This window comes from Ursus arctos, unplaced genomic scaffold (assembly GCF_023065955.2).
Source record: "Ursus arctos isolate Adak ecotype North America unplaced genomic scaffold, UrsArc2.0 scaffold_15, whole genome shotgun sequence".
In the NCBI taxonomy this organism is placed as follows: Eukaryota; Metazoa; Chordata; class Mammalia; order Carnivora; family Ursidae; genus Ursus; species Ursus arctos.
Window position 1 is genome coordinate 40378908 of NW_026622819.1, and position 23602 is coordinate 40402509.

Genomic DNA, 23602 nt, shown 5'->3' on the forward strand with positions numbered 1-23602 from the left:
CAGGGACTCGTGGCTCTGCTGCCCAGGGCAGCCAATCGCGAGGAGGAGAGCAGCCAGGGGGCGGTACCCCCGCGGGCCGGGTCGACTCATTGGATGGCGGTCGCGTCGCTCGCCCGCGGGGCCACGTGACTGCCACCTCCAGAACGTTTGTACAGGCTGGGTCTTCCGCACCTCTCGGTCGGTACCTCCTGGCCTCTCCCCGCGGTCCCGCCCGGGCCCCGCCTTCTTCGGGGGCTGGGCGATGGGCGGGGAAGGGGACGGGCTGGTTAAAGGGAGGCCGGTCCCGGACCGGGCTATCTCTGCCCGCGCCGTGGTGTCCGTTCGGTCCCGCCACGGCGGAGGACGTGCCGCGGGCCCTCGTCGAGCCGGGAGGCCCAGACCCGAGAGGTGAGACGAGGGGAGGGGACGCGAGAAGGGAGAACGGAGCGGTGCCGGCCTGCGGCCAGCGGGCCCCTCCCTCTTGGGGGCATCCTGGCCTGTGTCGGAGGCGTGGTGGGAGGAAAGCCCGGGCGTCGTGGCCAGGCCGTGGTAGGTGGGCGTGCGTCGGGGTTGTACCCTCGGTCAGCAGGGGCGGGAGCTGGGGCAAAGCCCCCTCTCCCACCACGGCGATCCCAACCCTGCTTCTCGCTCGGCTCCCCACCCTCTACCTCACATCACGCCAGGGCCCCGCACCTCGTAGATAACGGTGCTGTTCTTCTGCCGGAGTCCTCATCTAGCCGTGTCTAACCCAGATGACTGGGAAAAAGACCGAGGAGACTGGAGCTGCCACCACCACCCAGCCTCCCACCCTTGGACAGAGGGGGAAACTGAGGCTTGGACAGGCGAGAGGACTTCATTATCTTGGTTTTTAAAACCACACACAGTGTTGAGTACAAGTCAGGAACTGTACTTCTTCCAGACTCATAGACGAAGTTGAAATTTTTTCACTGGATAGATGGGGACACTGAAAGGACACAGACAGGGCCAGATCCTTGCCTGACATTATACAGCAAGTCATTTGCAGAGCTAGGACTTGTAGCCAGCTCTCCCAAACTCACAGAGTATCAGGCTGGGCCCTTTCTTTGCACAGATTGGGGACCACGTGAGTTAGAAGCATATGGGACTTAAACTTTCTGGCACCTATTCTGGTTCCTTTTTTCCATTTCCTTATTTCTAGGGCCCTTTATATAAAATCTGGAACTAATGTGATATCCAACTTTGGGTTAAGCAGAAATTCTTGTTTTTGAAAATCCAGTAAGAAATGGAGAGCCAGTCCTGTTGGAAGAAACGAGCCAGTTGTTTTCCCTCAAGAATCTCAAAGGACAGACTACTCGCTGTCGTTTATTGAACAAGTGCTATGTGCCAGGCACTGTGCTAAGTACTTGTATTAGCTTTAGACAACCTGCAAATTAGATAATGTTATCCCCATTTTACAGGTGAGAAATTGATGCTGAGTAAAAGGAAGTTTTTCACCAGTGCCATACAACTGTTGAATACTGTAGCTGGGATCTGAATAGAGAGCTGTCTGACTCCAGTAAATACCCAGTGATTTTCCTAGTGTGGCCCTCACCTCACTGGCTCTTAGTCACCCAGGGTGCAGTCTTGGATCTGATTCCTGAATTTGCCTGAGAATCTGAATTTTAACAGATCTCTGCATTTGAATGTCATTGTACTACAGTATGCTGCCTCCCAGGGGAAGATCTAGAGTTTGCATATCCCTGGCTTTGGAGAGGTCTAGATTAGATTTATGAGGGGTGAACATTTTGAGCATTGACATTACTTTCAGTGAGCATAAACCCCCAGGCAGATGCTTGCCAAACTGTAATTTCTTGAGAATGGAGGTGGAGAGAAAGGGGACACTGCTTTTTCTTTACTCCATAGCTGTTAAGCTATCATTCATCCATTCACTCAACAAATATTTGTTAAGCGCTTATTAGGTGCTGTACATGGTTCAAGGCATAGGATATACAGCTGTGAACAAAACAGAGCAAGTTCCTGCTCTCATGAGAAAGACAACCATAAGTGAATGAATGAATGAATGAATGAATGAATGAATATAGTGCAAGGTGAGAAGGGCCAAGGAGAAAAATAAAGCCAAGTAAGGGGGATAGAAGTGCAGGGCAGGGATGGGCCCAGGAGGGAGACGGGGAGGCGGCAGTGGTGCTATTGTAGAAGTTGTATCTGGGAAGGAACTGATCAGGGCAGTAGTTGAGCAGAAACCTAAAAGAAGCAAGAGGCAAAGCCATGAACATAGCCCTAGGCAGCATTCCACTTAGAGGGCCCGCAGAAGTAGATGGAAGTAGGAACCTGCTTGGCTTGTTTGACTCTTGGCTGGGATATAAATTATTCTAACCAAAGTGTAGTTACAGAGGTAAATTTTACATTTTTCCTCCTGATAGAAAAGGAAAATGAAAATGTTACCAAATGTGCGTCATATGAAAGATAAAAGTAATTTTATTCTTAATCCTTTACCAAACCTGCTTCAGTAATGTTGCTTAAACTGCTTAAGCAGTTTGTTACCTTCACTTATTAAAATTAATAACATTCAGAAATGAGTTGAGCACTTAACTGCAAAATATTGATTTGAGCTAGCTCTTAAAACTTCTTAGCAAGGAAACAAATTTGGGGGTGAAGTGGTGTTTTAGAAAGAGAGGGAACCTTGGAAATTGGAAAATGAGGGTTGAGAATCTGGTCTTACTAGTTGAGCAAGTGAGTGGAGGAGAGGATTTATAATCCTCAGATTGGAGGAGAGGGTTCATAATCTCTTAGATTTATTGAGGAGGCAAGTGGGAGATGTATATGAAATCTTTTTGAAAGCAGTGAATTACTGTTAAGGAACTATTTAATAATTCGATTGTGGTTTTACATTAAGTTATTTTCCTCCTGGGTATTTTACTTTTCTGTCTTACATTGGGCTTTATACCAGAAATAATACATCATAACGCTTGTGCTACAGGTATAAGCTTTATGGTGGTTCTTCTTTTTGCATCACAGACGTAAATGAACATTGTTAATCATTTGTGATGACTGAAAAATAGGAAGACTTTTTTGTTTTAAGATTTTATTTATTTATTTGACAGAGACAGCCAGCGAGAGAGGGAACACAAGCAGGGGGAGTGGGAGAGGGAGAAGCAGACTCCCAGTGGAGGAGCCTGACGTGGGGCTCGATCCCATCACGCTGGGATCACGCCCTGAGCCGAAGGCAGACGCTTAACCGCTGTGCCACCCAGGCGCCCCAATAGGAAGACTTTTTTGTCTTCATTACATTTACTTGAAACTTCACGTATTTGTTCGTTTCAATAAATACAGGTATACCACTGTAACACCAATGGGAGGCATTGGGTCAGATGTTGGGTTATGTAGGAATGAGGATGGCTTGGTGTTTGCCTTTAAATGTATATTCTAGTTTGAAAGACGTGTAACTTTAAGTGCTAAGTAGTTATATGGAATATGTCAGGGCAGCATAGCCAAAGAAGTTTTAGCCCCCTTGTCCTGTGGCATTTGAGGTGGGCCTTAAAGGATTAGGAAAAGGAAAAGACGGATGAGATAGAAGGAAAAGGCAATCCAGATGAATGAACAACATGAGTGAAGACCCAGAGGAACAAAGGATGCTTAATATTTTCATGGATTGGTGACTAGAACAGCAGTGCATGGAAGGAAGCAAAAGAAAGGCGGGTTCAGCTCATTTATGGAGCGAAGCCTATAATAAACTTTTTAGATTATATGCAATAGAAGGGAGGGAGCCATTGCAGATTTTTGAAGAGTGTATCCAAATGGTTTGATCTCATGTTGTTAATGAATGCTTCTTTTGAAGAAGAGGCAGCATGCCTGGTGGTTAAAAAATGTTGGTTCTGGGACGCCGGGGTGGCTCAGTTGATTGGGCGTCTGCCTTTGGCTCCTGTCATCATCCTGAGGTCCTGGGATTGAGTTCCACATTGGGCTCCTTGCTCAGCAGGAAGCCTGCTTCTTCCTCTGCCTGCAGCTCCCCCACTTGTGCTCTCTCTCTTTCTCTCTGACATATAAATAAAATCTTTAAAAAGAAAAAAAATGTTGGTCCCATTAAGTGTTTAAGGCTACAGTATGTCTGTAATTTTCAAGTAGTTGTATGGAAAAAAACCCAAACAAGTATGTTTGGAGAGTGCAAAAGTACAGATGTAGCAAAACATTAACAATTGGTGAATTGTTAAATTGTGTAATTGGTGAACTCTGAATACACCAGTGTTCCATGTATCATTCTTTTAACTTTTCTGAAGATTTGAAAAGTTTCAAAATAAGCAGTCCAGAGACAGAGTAGGTGTGAATCAGACAGCTTTGGCTCTAGTCACTGTTCCACTGCTTACAAGCAGTGTGGGTCCCGGAAAATTATTTCCAAACTACACAGTCCACACCAATTACAGTCTAGTTTAACTGAGATTTTTCCACGTAAGTGAAGAGAGTCTTTTGGTAGAGGACTTGTTCACATCAATATTAGGTTAATGTTAAGACTTCAAGTTTTCCACAAACTTTAGATCGAGGTTATTTTATATGGTGGCTATTTATTTATTTATTTATTTCCCCTTCTCTGTCTGCTTTTAGATTATTCAGGATTTTCTGTGATTCCACTTTATCTCCTTTGTTGGTTTATTAGCCATAACTCTTTGTGATTAATGGAATTGCATTAGGGTTTATAGTAGGAATCCTTAATTTATCACAGCCTACCTTCAGTGATATTAAACCATTTCGTGTGTAGCGTAAGAACCTTATAGTACTATATGCTCCTCTCCTACTTTTGTTTATGTTAAAATACATAGTAAACATAAAATTGGGGGTGCCTGGGTGGCTCAGTTGGTTAAGCGACTGCCTTCGGCTCAGGTCATGATCCCAGGGTCCTGGGATCAAGTCCTGTATCGGGGAGCCTGCTTCTCCCTTTCCCTCTGTCGCTCCCTCTGCTTGTGCTCTCCTGTTCTCTGTCAAATAAATAAATAAAATCTTTTTTAAAAACCCATAAAATTGGCCATTCTGGCCATTTTAAATTTACAGTTCGGTGCATCAAATGCAATTCACAATGTTGTGTAGCTATCAGTAGTTGTTATTTTTAAAACTTAAGAGAGACTGTAACCATTAAGCAAGAAATCATCCCTGCAGTCCCTGGTAGTCGCTGGTCTATTTCCTGTCTCTATAAATTTGCCTGTTGTAGAGGTCTCATATAAATAGAATCATACAGTGTTTGTCCTTTTGTGCCTGGCTTCTTTCACTTGACGTCATGGGTTCAGAGTTCATCCATGATGCAGATGAAAAGTCTCAGAACTACATTCCTTTTTAGTGGCTACACAATATTCCATTGTATGGCTTGCGCCACAATGTGTATCCATCCATCTGTGGGTGGATACTTAGGTTGTTTCCACCTTTGGGCTGTTGTGAATAATGCTATTATGAATAGTGGCATACAAGTTATTTCAGTCCCTGTTTTTAAGTTTGGTGGGGGGTGGTTATATACCTAGGAGTGGAATTGTTGGGTCATATAGTGATTCTCTTTAACTGAGGAACTACCAGACTGTTTTCCACAGGGGTTGCACCATTTTACATTCCCACCAGCAGCGTATCAGTTACCTTTCAGAGAAACAAAAATCAGATTTTAAAAGTCAAAGGTAGTTTTTTTTGGAATTTGTTTGTTAAAATAACTTTTTAATAATAGAAACCAGTCCGTCCATGGCGCCTGGGTGGCACAGCGGTTAAGTGTCTGCCTTCGGCTCAGGGCGTGATCCCGGCGTTCTGGGATCGAGCCCCATGTCAGGCTCCTCCGCTATGAGCCTGCTTCTTCCTCTCCCACTCCCCCTGCTTGTGTTCCCTCTCTCACTGGCTGTCTCTATCTCTGTCGAATAAATGAATAAAATCTTTAAAAAAAAAAAAAAAGAAACCAGTCCGTCCATTAACAGAATAGTTATTAAATGCTTGCATGCCAAATTTTATACTAGGTATTGTGAGAGTTTTCAAAAATTGTAAAACATCCCCTTGAGCAACTTTTAATCTAGTTAAGAAGGTAGAGCACATATTCAACACGCTTACTGAGCATCTAATCAATGGGAATTCAGAGAAAAATGAGATGCCGTTTATGTGCTAATGACCAATATAGTCCTCCTCTCCTCATTTATTTTTCCAGTTTCAGCTTCTCTCTTGTGCTTGACACACCCATTTCTGAGTGCTTCCCGGGACAGCCTCATTTGCACATCTAATAGAAATGTCAAAGCTGTGAAACCTAAAGTCAAACTTTTTGTTGTCTCCTTTCTTTCCATTTCCTCCTCCATATTCCTATACATCATTCTTCCTTTTGTGTGGTCCACCTCATGATTCATCTTAGATTTGTCCTGCTCCTTTACTGTCTCTTGTCTGGTTGTACCACTGAAACGTCAAACCTCTTCTGCCCCTGCCCCGCCTTGGAGTTTATGCCTTTGTCAGCTGTAGCGTACAGGATGAAGTCCGGCCTTCTTGGGATCAGATGAGAAACCAGTCTTTCACTCTAGTCACCCCAGGAATCTGGCATTCTGGGTGACTTTTTCCTGGGTCTTGGATTGTACTAGGACCTTTCACTGGCCTGAGTTTCCTTTCCTTTCTTACCTGCAACTTCTTGACATTGGCCTGCACCCTATGCTCCACTCTCAGAATATGCCAAACCTCTGTTAATGGCACTTAGAGTGTTATAGTTTATCTGTTTGTAATTGTCTTAACCCTTTGTGCATAGAAACTGGGTTTCTTATTCATTTTAGCAAGAACTTACTGATCTTTTATGTGCTAAGCGTTATTTTTGGTACTGGGGATACAGTATGTATGAGAAAGACTATAATAGTTTCTTTAGTGTATAAATACATAATATAATCTCAAACGTCACTGTGAAAGTGCTAGGAAGAAATAAAGCCACGTAAGGGTTTAGAGATGGGGTGGAGTATTATTTTGTTTGGAATGATCAAGGAAGGTCTCTCTAAGGAAATAATCCGTCAGCTGAGACCTGAAGGGTGAGAAAAAGCCTGCAAAGATCTGGGGGAGATTATTCCAGGCAAAGAGAACTTGAGCCAGTGCAAAGACCCTGAAAAGGGAATCAACTTGGCATGTTCCAGAAACAGCAAGAAGGCCAGTAGGAAATGAGGGTAGAGAGGTAGGCAGGATTCAGATTTCGCAGGCTATTAGAGTGGCCCAGATAAGACGGTGGAGGGGAGGGAAAAGTGGTTAGATTCCAGGTACTGTGGGCAGTAGGGAGAAGACAGATATCCAGTCTGAGGTAGAGCAGACAGAACTTACTGATGGATCAATATAGAGTTAGTGGGGTAGGGAAAAGAAAGATTGACCCCACGGTTTGGGGTCTAGGTTCTGATGCATTGTGTCTAGCACGGTGGTTAGCTTATAGTAGGTGCTTAGTAAATATTTATGATATAATGAAGACCAGTAACCAATCTCTTGGACTCCCATAGAAAAGTTAACCAATCCAGCCTTGGAAGGCTTGTTGGCACTAATGAACGTTTGTGGAATAAGCAAGCATTGCAAACCCACAAAACAAAGATGGGCCTGAATTTTCATCTGATGGGGAACGGTCTTTCCTTTTCTGCCAGGAGGTCTGCCCTCTCACAGTGTTAACTTCTCAGCCTAGGGCAAAGTCCTGGAACAGTCGCCTAGGCTCCGGCCATCCTGGCTGCAGGTGCCTGTGAGTGGGATGGAGATAGGTGTGGAAGCTATGCTCTTCCCTGGGTTTGTCTGGCAACAGTGAGTTGGAGGATCAGATGGCACTGTGTAAATGGAGACTCTGCCTCGGTTGTGCCTGTTTATGGTTTAGTTTTTTCTGTATTTATTTACTGAACGTTTTAAAAATTTTTTTTTGCATTTTATTTTTATTATGTTCGGTTAGCCACCATATAGTACATCATTAGTTTTTGATGTAGTGTTCAATGATTCATTAGTTACATATAATACCCAGTGCTCCTCACAACATGTGCCGTCCTTAATACCCATCACCCTGTTACCCCTCCTCCCACCCCCCTCCCCTCTGAAACCCCCAGTCTATTTCCCGGGGTCCAGAGTCTCTCATGGTTCGTCTCCTTCTCTGATTTCTCCCCCTTCAGATTTCCCTCCCTTCCCCTATGGTCCTCCGTGCTATTGCTTATTTTCCACAGATGAGTGAAACCATATGATAATTGTCAGGTTTAGTTTTTTCGAAAACAATCTTAAGCTGTTTCTTTATTCATAAAAGGCAAAAAAGTAAGATATTAATTGCTTGATAGGAAAAGAATTAAATAGCATAACAGATCAGAAGATGTAATAAGATAATATATAATTATTTGCCAATGAGTGACATCTGAAACCCTCTCAGAAACCGGCAGGGACCGTGTACTGCCTGCAGATGGAAGTCTGCCTCTTTTAACCTGGCAAACAGGAGCCTCGAGGATCTCTTCTTAAACCAGTTTCCCACGTGCCTCTGTTGCTGTAAACATTCTGATTTCCAATTCTTTTCTAACAACCTCAGAACTATCTGAGTTTTCTTCTCCTTCACATATTTTCCAAGTCCTCTCTTACTCTTTCAACTCCGACCCAGACTTTAGAGCCCAGGTAAGACATGAGACTTCCCTTGAAACCTTTCTAAACTATTCCAGCTCTTGGAGATTTCTCCTCTGTGCAGATGCTGTGACCACAGTGGTCGGCGGCTTCGGTTTTCTGTGGCGGTGAGTTGTGCCACACGCGTACAGGTCGAACAAAGCCCGGCTGTGAACCATTGTTTCAGAGGCCGACTTTACCATTCTCCTCTGAAAACGACTGCCCTCTGAAGAGGGGTTTCAGTTGCACAAATTGCAAAACTGTGATACAAGCACTGCTAGTTGAAGTTCTATGCTGTAATTACCAAAAGTAGACATTGTTTTGCTTATATCCAAATCCTCAAAAAAGAAGTTGGCTGACCACTATCGGGCATCTATAGAAGAGACGTAACCTCTCGTCTAGTCCAGAGCTCTCAGCTCTCGGTAACTCACACGGGAATTGTACCAGTGCTGCTGGGCACTCACCCGGATCAGACCGCCTTCTAGGTGGTCTTGGCTGCATGGTTGAAGAAGGAAGTACGGAAATGTCTCTCCCTTTGTGTGTCGCCTGAACTACTGTTGTCCTTTACTGTATGCCTGGGTAAATGCATTTTTGAAATGTTGTGTTGTTTTTCCCTCTGATTCCTGCAAAGTAATGTGAAAAGTTCAAGTGTTTTCCTCTTGAACCTTTCCTTTCCTCACTCCCAATTACCAGTGTTAATAAAGGGAGACACTAGCCTACATGATACAGCGGAATCATATTTTATTGACCTTCATGAAATTTATAGTTTGTATTCCAGCCTCTTAAAGTGATGTCTGGCTGTAGGCCCTATTCCAAGGATCAACACTGTCATTTCTTAATTTTCATGAAGCAGTTGATGAACACTATAATTGAAAGCAGTAATTGTCTTGGGCAGTGAGAGGATTTTTGTGCAAAAAGGGGTATTTGAAAAATATGTTCCAAAGTAGATATTTCCACTTGAAAATAAATATTGCTTTGCATCCTGCTTTTTTCTGTATTTGAGTTATATGCTTAGCAGATGTTGTAGTTCCTATTTTAGGAAGCGTACACCTGGACGTTTTGGAGGATACAAGACGAATTCGAGTTGGAGCTTGCTCTCAAGGAACTTAGTTTGTATGAAGGTCATTCCTACAATTTAGTTTAAGATAATTTTTAAAGTGATTTTATGTTGCTTTGGGTTTTAAAATATGTGTGAAAAAAATACAGTGTTGAGGAGAATTTTAAGAGGTGAGTAGGACAGATAAAGGAGACTAGAGATGGCTTTTGGATTCAGACTGATGGCTGTATCAGTTCCTTCTAGGACTGTTCGTGAATGAATACCTAAAGTTTTGAGAGCTAGAGATAAAAAAGGACCATGGCCAAGAGTATAGCAAACGGAGAGTGGGGTCCAAGTTTGTAGTTGTCAGTGCTAGGTGGCGGGTAGGTGAAAGTGGGATGTGTAGGGTAGCTGAATTCAAATGTGTTTGGAAGTATCTGAGGTTAGAGAAAGCTAATTAGATAGGGGATAGGAATAGTGCCATGCTCAAAAAGAGCTATGCTTCGAGTCCTAAAATCTGGATTTTATTACCTGGCTCAGTCACTTACGAGCTAAATAAGTTACTACATTGGGCAAGTGCTTTCACTTTTATAATCCATCTATATTTAAAGTAGGTTTCTTGGGGCACCTGGGTGGCTCAGTTGATTAAGTATCTGACTCTTCATTTTGGCTCAGGTCATAATGTCAGGGTCGTGAGATGTAGCCTTGTGTGAGGCTCCATGCTGGGTGTGAAGCCTGCTTAAGATTCTCTCCCTCTGCCTCTCCCCCTACCCCTCCTGTCATGCTCTATCTCCAATATAAATAAATAAATAAATAAATAAATAAATAAATATCGGGTTTCTTATAGATAGTATATAGTTGGGTCTTATTTTTTAATCTAATCTGACACTGCCTTTTAATTGACATGTTTAGACCATTCACAGTTGTAATTAGTTTTGTTTGTTTTATTTTTTTTTTTTAAGATTTTATTTATTTATTCGACAGAGAGAGAGACAGCCAGCGAGAGAGGGAACACAAGCAGGGGGAGTGGGAGAGGAAGAAGCAGGCTCACAGAAGAAGAGCCTGATGTGGGGCTCGATCCCATAACGCCGGGATCACGCCCTGAGCCGAAGGCAGACGCCCAACCGCTGCGCCACCCAGGCACCCCTCTTTTTGTTTGCTTTAAACTCTACCATCTTGCAAGCTGTTTTCAATGTGTTCCATCCACTTTGGGTCCCTTTTTTCCTCTTTCTTTGCTTTCTTTTGGATTGAGAATTTTTTATGATCCCATTTTATCTTTACAATTGACTTACTATTTATACCTTTAAAAAAAATTAGTGGTTACTCTTGGGTTTACAATATACATCTATAAGCAGAGCCTACCTTCAAATAATAATGTATTACTTCACATCTAGTTTAAGAACCTACAATTCCCAATTCCTCTACCCATTTGTTGTGCTATTTTTATATATTTTATTTTGCATAGGCTATAAACAAAATAGATTCCTATTGTTGCTTAGGTGTTTATTTTTTAGAGCAATTAAAAGTATATTTTTTATGATGTTCAGTTAGCCAACATATGATACATTGTTAGTGTTTGATGTAGTGTTCAACGATTCATTAGTTGCGTATAACACTCAGTGCTCATCACCATACGTGCCCTCCTTACTACCCATCACCCTGTAACCCCATCTCCCTACCCCAATTAAAGGTATTTTAAATTGAAAGTGGATTTTATTTTATTTTCATGTGTTCCATGTTTTCAAGTGGACTTTACTTCCTTGTTGTGTATTGTGTAGACCTGGTTTCTGTCAGGTATATGTATACATAGTAGTGCTGGTCTACTGGAAATTCTCTTAGTGTTTGTCTGAGAAAGTTTTTATTTCTCCATCTTTGAAAAGATATTTTGTCTGGGTATAGAATTCTGGGTTGACAGCTGTTTTTCTGTGATAAAGGCATTACTCTTTTATCTTCTGATGTTTCAAATGAGAGGTCTGCTATGATTTTTGTCTTTGTTCCTGTGGGTTTAATGTGTGTTTAATTTGGCTGTCATCAGGATGTTCTTCTTCTTCAGGATTTTGTCTTTGTTTTCAGCAGCTTGAATATGATGTATGTAGGTGTGGGGTTTTGGTTTGGTTTTGTTTCTATATTTGTTGTTTTTGGTATTCTCTGAGATTCTTGGATCTATAGTTTGGTGTCTGTCTTTAATTTTGGAAAACTCTTGGCTACTCTACCTTCAAATATTTTTTCTGCCCATTCTTCGTTCTCTCCTTTTGGGATTCCAATTATACGTAAGTTAATTGCTTAATATGTCCCATAGCTCTTGGATGTTCTTTTACATTATTGTTATTGATATTTTTTTTAAAAAATCTGTTTTTCTCTTTCTTTTTCAGTTTGGGTAATTTCTATTGACCTGTCCTCAATTTCATGGATTCTTTCTTTGACTCTGTCAGCTATGTTGATGACCCTGTCATAGGCATTCATTCTTCATCTATTATTGCGTTTTTCACTTTTAGTGTTTCATTTCCATTCTTTCTTACTCTGTTGCATTTTCCATCACTCTGTTGCATTTTCTAGTATTAACTTTTATCTTTTTCCTTCCCAGATAGCAGCTATGTAGGGCACGATTCGTATTTTGTTGTTTTTTTCTTATGCCTCTTTTGCATATCTTAGGTTTGGAAAAGCCTTTTGACCCGGGAATCACCAAGAGCTGTTCCAAAACAGAAGAACATAAGAAATGTACTCAAAGTAGCGTGGCCTGAGTAGGAAGTAAGAAGAGAGTTATAGGCGGGTTCCACTGAGGAATGAAGAGCTGCTGTGTGTATCCACAAATCTGATTGACTTGCTTAGGGTAAGTGATCATCTAAATCTGTTCTTTTCTTCTTTATCTGCTTAATAAGACCATCAAGTAACCATTATTTCACTCTTGTTACATGGGATGGCCAGCAATAGTCCCTTCATCCAAACAAACTTAATGTGTGTTACTTTTACAATAAAGGTGTATTTTTCTGTCAATTCCAAAACAGGAAATTTTCTGAGTCTTCCATCTAATATATTTTATCTCTGTTTGGCCACAGTCGTAAAGTTGTGTGTTCATTTGTTCTTTGATTTATTCAAACATTTTGTAAGCGTACTGCCTCGGAGGTATTATACATTTGTTGGTGATTACAATGATGAACAAGATATCCTTTCCTGTAGGAGCTGGAGAGACTCTTATTTAACTAAATAAGAGTGTGATTAGTACTATAATGAAGGTGCAAAATGCTATGGGACTCAGAGGGTGTAGTGATTCACTTGGGCTAGGGGATTGGTCGGTGCTTTGTGGAAGAGGTAGCATTTTAACTGGGTGTAAAAATGATGAGAATCTTGATGGGCAGAGAAGTCAATGGCCACTCTAAGCTAAGCAAACAGCTAACACAAAGACATTGATTTGTGAAGTATCTGGTAAGCAGTTTATGGTCTATTCCAAGAAAAGGACCATCTTATGTTTCAGGGACTTGCAGGTAGCAGTAAAGATTTGAGACTAGATCCTGTTCTGCAGCATACCTGGGAGTGGAAAACTTGGAAAGAAGACAATGATAGCAGGAGGAGAAAGGCCACCCTGATAGCTTTTCTGGAGGAAAAAAACTGCAGGAGGAGCCAGGCAGAGATGGAGAAGAATTCTTGATGGTTTATACTTTTGGGAAGTCCTATACCCAGTGACTTATTTGCTTTGACTTGGCTATTTATGGTTTGTTTTTTTTTTGTTTTTGTTTTCCCTGATCAAGACATAAGGGGCTCAACTAAAGAAAGTGAATATAAGACAGCTACCCCCAAACTGAAGTCCTCTTAACTCTCATGAATGACAAATGGAACTATTAAAATGTGTGAGCACTGAGAATTACTCAATCCATTAATTCTGGTGTTTTCTTCAGGGTAGGAGGCTGAAGCATCTATCTCCAGAAATGTCTTTGGAAAGTAAAGAGCAATATGATCTGTCACCTAAGAATTCCGTTGAAGGAAATCACCAACACAGCCCTCTGTCTAATATGCACCCAGAGCTTGAAAAGGAATCAAGTACCGACTTGAAGCAATTTGAAGCCAGTGATCAAAGCACACCTTATCGTAGGATCCATATGGAGGCTCAAGAGAAATCAAATACTAACTTCAAGCAATTTGTCATTAAAAAACTGCGGAAGAGTTGCCAGTGCAGTCCAGCCAAAGCCAAAAATATGATTTGGGGCTTCCTTCCTGCTTTGCAATGGCTCCCCAAATATGATCTGAAGAAAAACATTTTAGGGGATGTGATGTCTGGCTTGATTGTAGGCATCTTATTAGTGCCCCAGTCCATTGCTTATTCCCTCTTGGCTGGTCAAGAACCCATCTATGGCCTGTACACGTCTTTTTTTGCCAGCATCATTTATTTCCTATTGGGTACCTCCCGTCACATCTCTGTGGGCATTTTTGGAATATTGTGCCTTATGATTGGTGAGGTAGTTGACCGAGAACTGCACAAAGCTGGCTATGACACTGCCGATAACTCGCCTTCTCATTTAGGGATGGTTTCAAATGGGAGCACATTATTAAACCAGACCTCAGACTGGGTCTGTGACAGAAGTTGCTATGCAATTGCAGTTGGCAGCACTGTGACCTTTATGGCTGGAGTTTATCAGGTACGAAACAATGGAACGAGTGGTTGTTTCTAGCCAAAGGAAACACTGTACATGAAATCTCAGATCTGTAAGGGATCTCAGAGATCGTAATAATTAAAGCCGTCATTTGTTGAATGCTTAGGATATGTGAGGGATAGAGCCAAAATCCAAACCCTGGTTTGACTCCACAGGTGAGATAAGGCTGCTTCTCTTTTCTCAACCTTAGGCTGCCTCTTAACCAGTGAATTTCAGTCAGCCAGATTGTCATTATTTGATGGTAAACATGTTAGCCAGGGAGGGACCTCAGATCACTCAGTACAACTCCTTCATTTTCTATGCTGAGAAACATTGGGTTTGCTTGAGATGCTGTGTGGTTGGTTATTGGCAGTGTCCGCATTAACAAGCAGAAGGAGGGTAACAGGTTAAGGGCTGGCAGAGGGAAGAGTGCAGGAGGTTTCAAATTATAGATGGCCCCCCTCCCCGCCTTTAGATTTGCTGCTCTAGTGAGCGACTCTCAGCAAAGATAGCAGTTTTCTTGGACTTCTGGGGAACAAGTGGAGAACCACTATTTCGTATTATTAACCAGAAGAAAGGATGGGGAAATGAGGTTCTCTTCAGGTCTCCCATAGAATCTACTAACCCACCATTATCATCCTGGCCTTGTCTTTTGGCATCCAGGAGTCAATGCCAGCAGTAAACCTCTTCTCTGTTATAGGCATTTGGTTCCAATATGGGCCGGGGAGGAGTTGCTCACTTCATGTGGTTTCCGGTGAAGAGGAGAGGGAGAAGGGGGTGATGTGCAGAAGAGTGGCACCCTCAGGGTCTGTTTTTGCTTGTTTCTTAGTATGTCTCACCAAGAATGAGGAAGGGCTCGGTACAATTCTGAGGAATCATTGGGAAGAGGAAAAAATAAAGAAATAAAAAAGTTTTATCTTTGAGGATGCAGAATTAGTATGGGAAGCAGTTTGGCATAAGCACATATACACTGAATGAGAATAGTTTCTCAGCATGAAGTTAAAGAAAGAGTGTGTTCTATAATAATTTTAAATGTGATTCTTTGTTGTGAATCCAGTTTTCTGTTGTATCAGTTAAAACTTCACTTTTATAGTAATGATTTGTAATTTAATGAAAACACATGGTTTGTTAATTAGGAGAATTTTTCCACTTTGAGTTTTTATAATTTCTTGTGGATCCTAAGAATTTTTTTCTTTTTCAAAGAGGTCTGAACTTATTTCATGTTTAAGAAACATTGTAGAAAAGGTAGAATCCTAAGTTCTTGTCTCATCCGGGCTGAGTAACAGGGTGACTTTGGGCTAGCTCCTTAGCCCTCCGAGTGTCAGTAAAATGAGCCCTCTCTTTGTAAAATGGGAGGACTGATGGACAATTGCGTTCTTTTCTATCTCTGACATTTTGTGACGCTCTAATGGTATGTCTCCACGCAAAGCAATGCCAGGATATTTATTCGAGGGTTCAGAAGCTCTTTTCCACTTTAACACTTGTATTTCCTTCCTCCCAGGTAGCGATGGGCTTCTTCCAAGTGGGCTTTGTTTCTGTCTACCTCTCAGATGCCTTGCTGAGTGGATTTGTCACCGGTGCCTCCTTCACTATTCTTACATCTCAGGCCAAGTATCTCCTTGGGCTCAGCCTTCCTCGGAGTAACGGTGTGGGCTCGCTCATCACTACTTGGATACACATCTTCAGAAACATCCATAAGACCAATCTCTGTGATCTCATCACCAGCCTTTTGTGCCTTTTGGTTCTTTTGCCAACCAAAGAACTCAATGAGCGCTTCAAGTCCAAGCTTAAGGCGCCAATCCCTACTGAACTCATTGTCGTTGTGGCAGCCACATTAGCCTCTCATTTTGGAAAACTAAATGAGAAATACAATACCAGTATTGCTGGGCCTATTCCCACGGGATTTATGCCACCGAAAGCACCGGACTGGAACCTAATTCCTAGTTTGGCTGTGGATGCAATAGCTATTTCGATCATTGGTTTTGCTATCACTGTATCACTTTCTGAGATGTTTGCCAAGAAACATGGCTACACAGTCAAAGCCAATCAGGAAATGTATGCCATTGGCTTTTGCAATATCATCCCTTCCTTCTTCCACTGCTTTACTACCAGCGCAGCTCTTGCAAAGACCTTGGTTAAAGAATCAACAGGCTGCCAAACTCAGCTTTCTGGTGTGGTGACAGCCTTGGTTCTTTTGCTGGTCCTCTTGGTAATAGCTCCTCTATTCTATTCCCTTCAGAAAAGTGTCCTTGGTGTAATCACCATTGTCAATCTCCGGGGAGCGCTACGTAAATTTAAGGATCTGCCCAACATGTGGAAGGTTAGCAGAATGGACACAGTTATCTGGTTTGTGACCATGCTGTCCTCTGCACTGATAAGTACTGAAATAGGCCTGCTTATTGGGGTTTGTTTTTCTATGTTTTGTGTCATTCTCCGCACTCAGAAGCCAAAGACTTCATTGCTCGGTTTGGTGGAAGAGTCTGAAATCTTTGAATCCGTGTCTGCTTACAAGAATCTTCAGACTAAGCCAGGCATCAAGATATTCCGTTTTGTAGCCCCTCTCTACTACATAAACAAAGAATGTTTTAAATCTGCTTTATACAAAAAAACTCTCAACCCAGTCTTAGTAAAGGCAGCTCGGAAGAAGGCCGCAAAGAGAAGGATCACAAAGGAAACAGTGATTCTCAGTGGAATCCAGGATGAAGTTTCAGTGCAACTTTCCCATGATCCCTTGGAGCTTCATACCATAGTGATTGACTGCAGCGCGATACAGTTTTTAGATACAGCAGGGATCCATACTCTGAAAGAAGTTCGTAGAGATTATGAAGCCATTGGCATCCAGGTTCTGCTGGCTCAATGCAATCCCTCTGTGAGGGATTCCCTGGCCCGCGGAGAGTATTTTAAAAAGGAAGAAGAAAACCTTCTCTTTTACAGTGTGTATGAAGCAATGACCTTTGCAGAATATCAGAATCATAAGGGAGTATGTATTCCCAATGGTCTGAGCCTTTCCAGTGATTGACTGAGAAAGTAGACAGAAAGAAGAATGATGTCTAGCCAATACGTTAAGGTTTGAAGTGTGTAACATTTTCTAGTTCCACACTGGAAAATGTTGCACTTGACATTTTAACCTGGGGCGCCTGGGTGGTTTAGTCAGTTAAGGGTCTGCCTTCGGCTCAGGTCATGATCCCAGGGTCCTGGGATCAAGCCCCACTCGGGCTCCCTGCTCGGTGGGGAGTTTGCTTCTCCCTCTGCCTCTGTGTGCTCGTTCTCCCTCCCTCCCTCCCTCTCTCTCTCAAATAAATAAATAAATTTTAACCTATTGGTTAGACATGATTCTTTGATGCTGATGGCTCTGTAGATACACAAATGTGGCAGAGTTTATAGTTAGGCAGAATCAAAACGAAGAAAATATTGTGGTTTCAGCCTTTCTTGCAGATATGAGGTATTCTTGGAATTAAATATGGATTGAATTGGACTGTAAAGCAGGCCCCAAACTCAATTACCGTGCAGTTTTAGAAGATAAGCATTTGAGCTCTTCCTTCAGAACCAGGAGGTAAAGCTGACATTGACGTGGGAAGTGCTGGAGCCCACTTGATGTGACTCTTTGGAGAGGGAGTAGAAAGGAGGCAAGGAAACAGTGTTGTGCCGACTCTGATACCAGCAGGTCAGACTTCTGGGGCAAAAGGTTTGTTCTTACTTGTACTTTCTATTCCTAGTCTTTGCTCCCTAGACAGCAGGAGGATTTCGGGCTTGTAGTAGAACACCATTCCTTAAGGCAGGGAACCACAGGCACAGTCTTACTGGGGGTTTGGTGGCTGGGCAGGCTTGTGAAATTCTACCAGCCAGCCTCGTGTTACTTAGAGCATTCTTCGTAATACATGTTATGTTTTTATTCTTGCCTTTTTATTTAGGGCAAGTAGGTAACTAAAAAGCTCTTCTTCATCATCAGCCAAAATAATAGGAATCCTCCATGTCTTTTCTGTGATCTCAGTCTGTCCCTGTTTCTGAGTGTTTCTCTACCATTAAGGTCTGTTGTAGCTTTCCTTCATCCAGTGTTTCTCCTGGGATCTTACACTGCTGTGGATATACCAGTGACAAGCTTTCCAGGTAAAAGGCAGGATGCTGACTCCACAATTCTAGACAGCATTTTAAATGAGCTTGAGGCAGCTGTTAGGATGGATTGAAAAAAAGAATGATTGACGGTTTCCCTTAAGAATTTGTTTACTTAGCAGTGAATTTTTTTTTTCCTTCCCATGGCATTTTAGCAAGTGCCCACTGGGGATTGACAGGCTTTCTCAAATAGAAGGTACTATTCATCTTTACTCTTGCAGGAATATTTTATTGTAACCAATGGAAAGGAATGCATGGAGGTGATAAAGTGCTTCCAAAAGAACATCAATAATTCATTGGTAGATGTTTAGTGAAAACAAAGCTAATGCTTACTGCCATGCACCCTGTTGATGTACGATAAATATTGATGACAGTGACAGCTTTTAACTCTTTGGGTCACCTAAAACTATTATGCAAGACGATTTAGAAACATCACATTCATACATCCCAAGTTCTGTGTATATATTATTTATGACAGGTGGCCACAGGTTGTGGCCACAGAAATAGTTCCTTTTTGAAAGCAAGAATGTCTGACGTTAAAAGCTTATCATTCTGTATGTGGGCCTTGGTAGGCAAGAAAAAAAACAAACAGGTTTTCCAAAGTTAGGACTAGGAGACTAATTTATATGAGATTGAAACATTTGGCAACACTATTAAAAGCAAGTAAAATAATAATTACAGAAAGGCAAATCATTTCTTAATCTGCTACTACATTCTGTGTGCAGGCCATCTGATGGGGTGGGACACTTTTAAACAGATTTAGCTTCCTTGTTGGCTCCCAAAACTCCCAAGTGTTACTTTTCTATTGGTAGAGCCCTGTCCATCTGTTTACGTGGAAAATACCTTTCTATTATTAAAACAAAGCTGTTTCTCAATTAAAAAAAAAAAGCTGAATTTCTGTCTTGGAAATGATTGACTTTGTGATTAAATATAATAGTACTAAGTTTTGAAATCCTTTTATAACTTAAGTCTAGAATTTCAGAAATATTAACTGCTGTTTGTTATTCGTGGGTTTTTTTTTTTTTCTTTTCTTGGTTTTTAGCCACTATTTGCCCTTCCTATTCAGTTTTAGGAATAGTAATACTAAAATCACAGTGTCTTGGTTAGTTGTTTGTTTTTAATCTCTCTTATTCACCCCCCCCCCAAAGCTAGGTTTGGATCCAGACCATTATAGATGTCTAATGCCATGTGAGAGAGTAAACGAGTACATGTCCAGGCCGGTGATGGGTATTAAGGAGGGCACGTATTGCATGGTGCACTGGGTGTTATACGCAAGTAATGAATCATGGAACTTTACATCAAAAACTTGGGATGTACTGTATGGTGACTAACATAACATAATAAAAAATTATTATTAAAAAAAAAATAAACTAGTCCCGTCAAAGAAAAAAAAAAAGATGACCCTATAATTTATAACACTAGCACAGTAAAAAAAAGTGTCCAAAGAATTTGGAAAATGCCTTAGAACGGAATAACAGGATCTGACTTTTACCTGACATTTCTGTCCGTATGTGGATATAAACAATTCTGAAGCTTTATTCAATTAGCAAATTCTTGAATTGTGTTCTGGTTTGTTCCTCTTCTAAACAAACAAACAAGATTCTGCTTTTGGCAGCCACTTGTAAAAACATTTAAGATTTCACTAGAATTTATACCTCACTTCTCTGTGTGGGTTGAGGTCCACCTACACTGACACGTTGTTGACTGCTAGTATTTACAGAAATCAAACCTGAAACCAAAATCTAATTCACCAGCAAAACTACTTATGTCCATTTTCTTTCTTGCTCAAGGCTTAGACTTTAGTTCAGTAGCTGATACTTTTACACACTTCATTGATACAAAAATATCTTGCTTACCCTAAACTTTAGAGTCTAAAGAAAGCATTTTCTCATTGCTTATTAACCAATGTATAAAATTCTAAATATCTTAAAATGGTCATTTAGTTGAAACGTAGTGTAACCATCCTTGATGGTTAACACTCTTACAGCCAGAGGAGTACAGTACGCACAGACGGAGTAAAGGTAACATTCAAGAGGAGCGAAGGGAATACACCGCTGAAAAAAACTCTCTGACCGAGTGGGGGAAAGAGGAGAGGGACTCAGTTGAATAGGATCCAATCCCTGGTTAGCCCCGCACAGCAGTGGGGAGATGAGGACTAGGAACCACACCTTAGTCTGACAGCAGGGTCAGAACTGGGTTCTCCTTCTAGAAAGGGAGGGCAGACTCACCAAAGCTGAAGGAGCTAAAGAGCATGTGGTACCCCATGGTTGGGGCACAGGCCCAACTGACTGACTCTGGAGCATAGACTGAGCGAGTGTAGCCTCCGATGGTAAAAGTCACAAATGTCTAGTAGACAAAAAAACTTTTTTTTTTTTTTGAGTGGGACCAAAGGAAAACAAATTTGGATCGTCCAACTTAGCTTTTAAACAATACTAGTCATTGAAACCAAAATTTGGGTAAATTTACAGTATAATAAATGGTGATCTTTAAACATGTATCAAGATGTTCGATGAGTTCATTAGACTATTCTAATGCTAATGAACATGTTTTAACAAGAACAGTTCTTCTCTGCAGGCGTATTTTCTTAATAGTTTGTCACTGAAGAACACATTGGGTGTTAGCCTTGCTCTTAATATAAAAGTGGGAAAAAGGCAGTGAATTTCTTGGGAACTTAAATGGAGTCTAGAAGTTGCAATGATAAATTTGAGCTCTGTAATCTTTGTTAATGTTCTTAATGTTTTCCTCTCTCTATTGCTCTAGATAAGCTCTTGCACCAGTGTAGATAAAACCTCAATACCTAACTTAAGACCCATGCGGGGGTCTAGGGCCCCGGGCCAGGTGCTGGGACAAAGGTACTAAATCTAGTAGATGGGCTCTACAGTAACTCTCCTAGGTAACAGCTGGGGCACTTGGAGGTGCTTTATGGAGGGGCTAAGCTGAGCCTGGACCGAGGTCTGAACAGGAGACAGGCCACTGAGGCAAACAAGGAGGCATGGATGCTCCTGGTCTATTCAGGGAATGATTCCACAGTGAGATGGCAAAAACCCAGTCAACATGGGTTAGGCTTTGTTTTTCTGTTCTTTGAGGCTTCTCTCTTTTCTCCTCTTTTTTCTTTTTCTGTTCTAGTAATTCCTTATTCGAAGTTGGGTTTTAAAAACTGCAAGGAGGAGGAAATTAGATCTAGAAGGCTTTTAGGTTTTGAACTAATTTGGCTTTTTTTTCTTTTGTACTAAGATTTTATTAGATAATCAAAACTGGAATCATCAAGTGTTAATACAAGAATGCAAAGTATAATGGGGGGCACCTGGGTGGCTCAGTCAGTTTAGTGTCTGCCTTTGGTTCAGGTCATGATCTCAGGGTCCTGGGATCGAGCCCCGTTGAGCCCTGTGTCGTGCTGCCTGCTCAGTGGAGAGTCTGCTTCTCCCTCTCCCTCTGCCCTTCCCCCTGCTCGTTCTCTAAAATAAATAAAATCTTTAAAAATAAAAAGAATGAAAAGTATAATGGAACATGCCAAAATAATAAACCTACTGCTTTGTTTTCATAGCCTATTATTATTAAAGTAAAATACTATTGAAATATTGTAAGTTAAAGGTACATTTTAGTTTTTTTTTTAAATGTTAGTAACTTTAGTGAAGAAGAATTTAGATGTGGGAGTAGGGGAAGATTTATTTTTATAGGGTAATTTTTATCCTGACAAGGACTATTATTTTTTAAAGTGTTTTGCACCTAAAAATTTTTAAGTAAACATGTTAAAAACAGTAGGACAAGTTAAATAAGCAATATACTAAATAGTGGATTTTTTTGGTATGTATTCTATTTTTCTCTTTGTGATATAAAATAAGGAGAAATTGAATTGTGAAACTAGAATAATGAAGGACACTAAATGCCTTTATTTGAGATACCATGTTTGCAAGCCTATACTGGAACCATGTACCTTTTTTAGACTTGAATTATGGCTCTGAAAAAGGCCAAATAATTATAATCTTATTACAAAATACCAATGACAAAATTTCTAACTGAAGGCTTTTTAGTTGGCAAATAGACAAGCAGCCTTAGCCAGAAAGGATTTTTAACTGCAGCTTTAATAAACTTTTTTGAAGGAAGTTCTTCCCCCCTCTTCCTCATCCCTCAAACCTAAAATAATAAGATACTGGGAATCAAAAAGCTCTTGCCTTTTCCGTTTGGATCAGTCAGGAAATTACTATTTGAGTTCTGATGCTGCTGTGATTTCTCAAAAATTAGTGGGAACAAACCAATCTATATAATATGCTACCTTTTTTGTCTCCTTTGCAATTTTATGTACAAGTCAAGACAATACCAGGGTAACAGGTGAATGAACATAAATTCTCAGTTTTGTCTATTCCCTAAAAAAGTAAACTGCCCCTTTTTTTCAATTATTCACAGCTAATAACTTTTAGGAACATGTTTTATACCACATACATCTTTTTTAATTAAAGCAAGTGCCTTGCTGCCATTCCATATAAATGAGGCTTAACCCTCTATGGGATGAGGGTGTGTCGATGGATGGCAGCCTGTTGCAGGAGAAGGAGGAGTTGGTTAATGGCAAATCTTTTTCTTTTGGAAGGATATGTTCATGTTGTTTATTATGTAAGATACTATATGTGTTGAGATCTAGAGGTGTCATTTCATTTCTGCTAATAAATTGTTATGCTACTAAAATATTACTTTGTGTCTAAATTATTTAAGTGCAACTAAGAAACACATGTAGGTCACCAGTGAGGTTCGGAATACCATCTCTTTACATTTGGAGGGTGATTCGGTCATTAATTTTTCCCAAATATAACAAAAGGATCTGTCCTTATAGAAGGACATAATGCATTTCTTTCCTTTTTTTGCTTTGTGGTCCTGAGTACATTAACCCTTTGGGGACACAAGTTTTCATCAATGAAGAGGGGAGGAGCACTAGATTGCCTGAGGATCTTTCTAGTTCTCATGTTGAATGACTACTATTCTGTACCATGTTGGAATCAGAAAACCCCAAACTGGCTCATGTTTTACTACTCCTAACTCTGAATTTTGGTAAGTGAATTTTGAGCCACATCTTCCCCATCAGTAAGTTGAGGCCAACACCTTATATGCAGAGTGAAGGAGTTGAAGGGGATGGTCTTCGAAAGGCCCTTCCAATTTGACCACCCTGTATACTCACCCTGCGTGCACGCAGCACGTGGGATCCAAAGCCTTGTGAAGTGCCTCACACACTCATTCTCTGGCATCTCTCCAGATATCTTGGAGGGCTCTGCTTCCCCATCTGTCCTTCAGTGCTTGTGTCCTTGGC

At 41.2% G+C, this 23602-nt stretch overlaps 1 protein-coding gene across 2 annotated transcripts; it reads left to right on the forward strand.

Moving 5' to 3' along the window:
* Positions 1-115: 115 nt before the first annotated feature.
* SLC26A2 (solute carrier family 26 member 2) lies at positions 116-22986 on the forward strand. Of its 2 annotated transcripts, none has more exons than XM_026510753.4 (4): positions 116-387; positions 12224-12401; positions 13465-14202; positions 15698-22986. In XM_026510753.4, exons 3-4 carry the CDS (start codon positions 13495-13497, stop codon positions 17213-17215), a joined length of 2226 nt encoding a protein of 741 aa, XP_026366538.2. In that variant the 5' UTR covers positions 116-387; positions 12224-12401; positions 13465-13494; the 3' UTR covers positions 17216-22986. The 2 variants fall into 2 exon arrangements, with proteins under 2 accessions (XP_026366538.2, XP_026366539.2); XM_026510754.4 differs by having other exon boundaries at positions 124-387; positions 13470-14202.
* Positions 22987-23602: the final 616 nt, after the last annotated feature.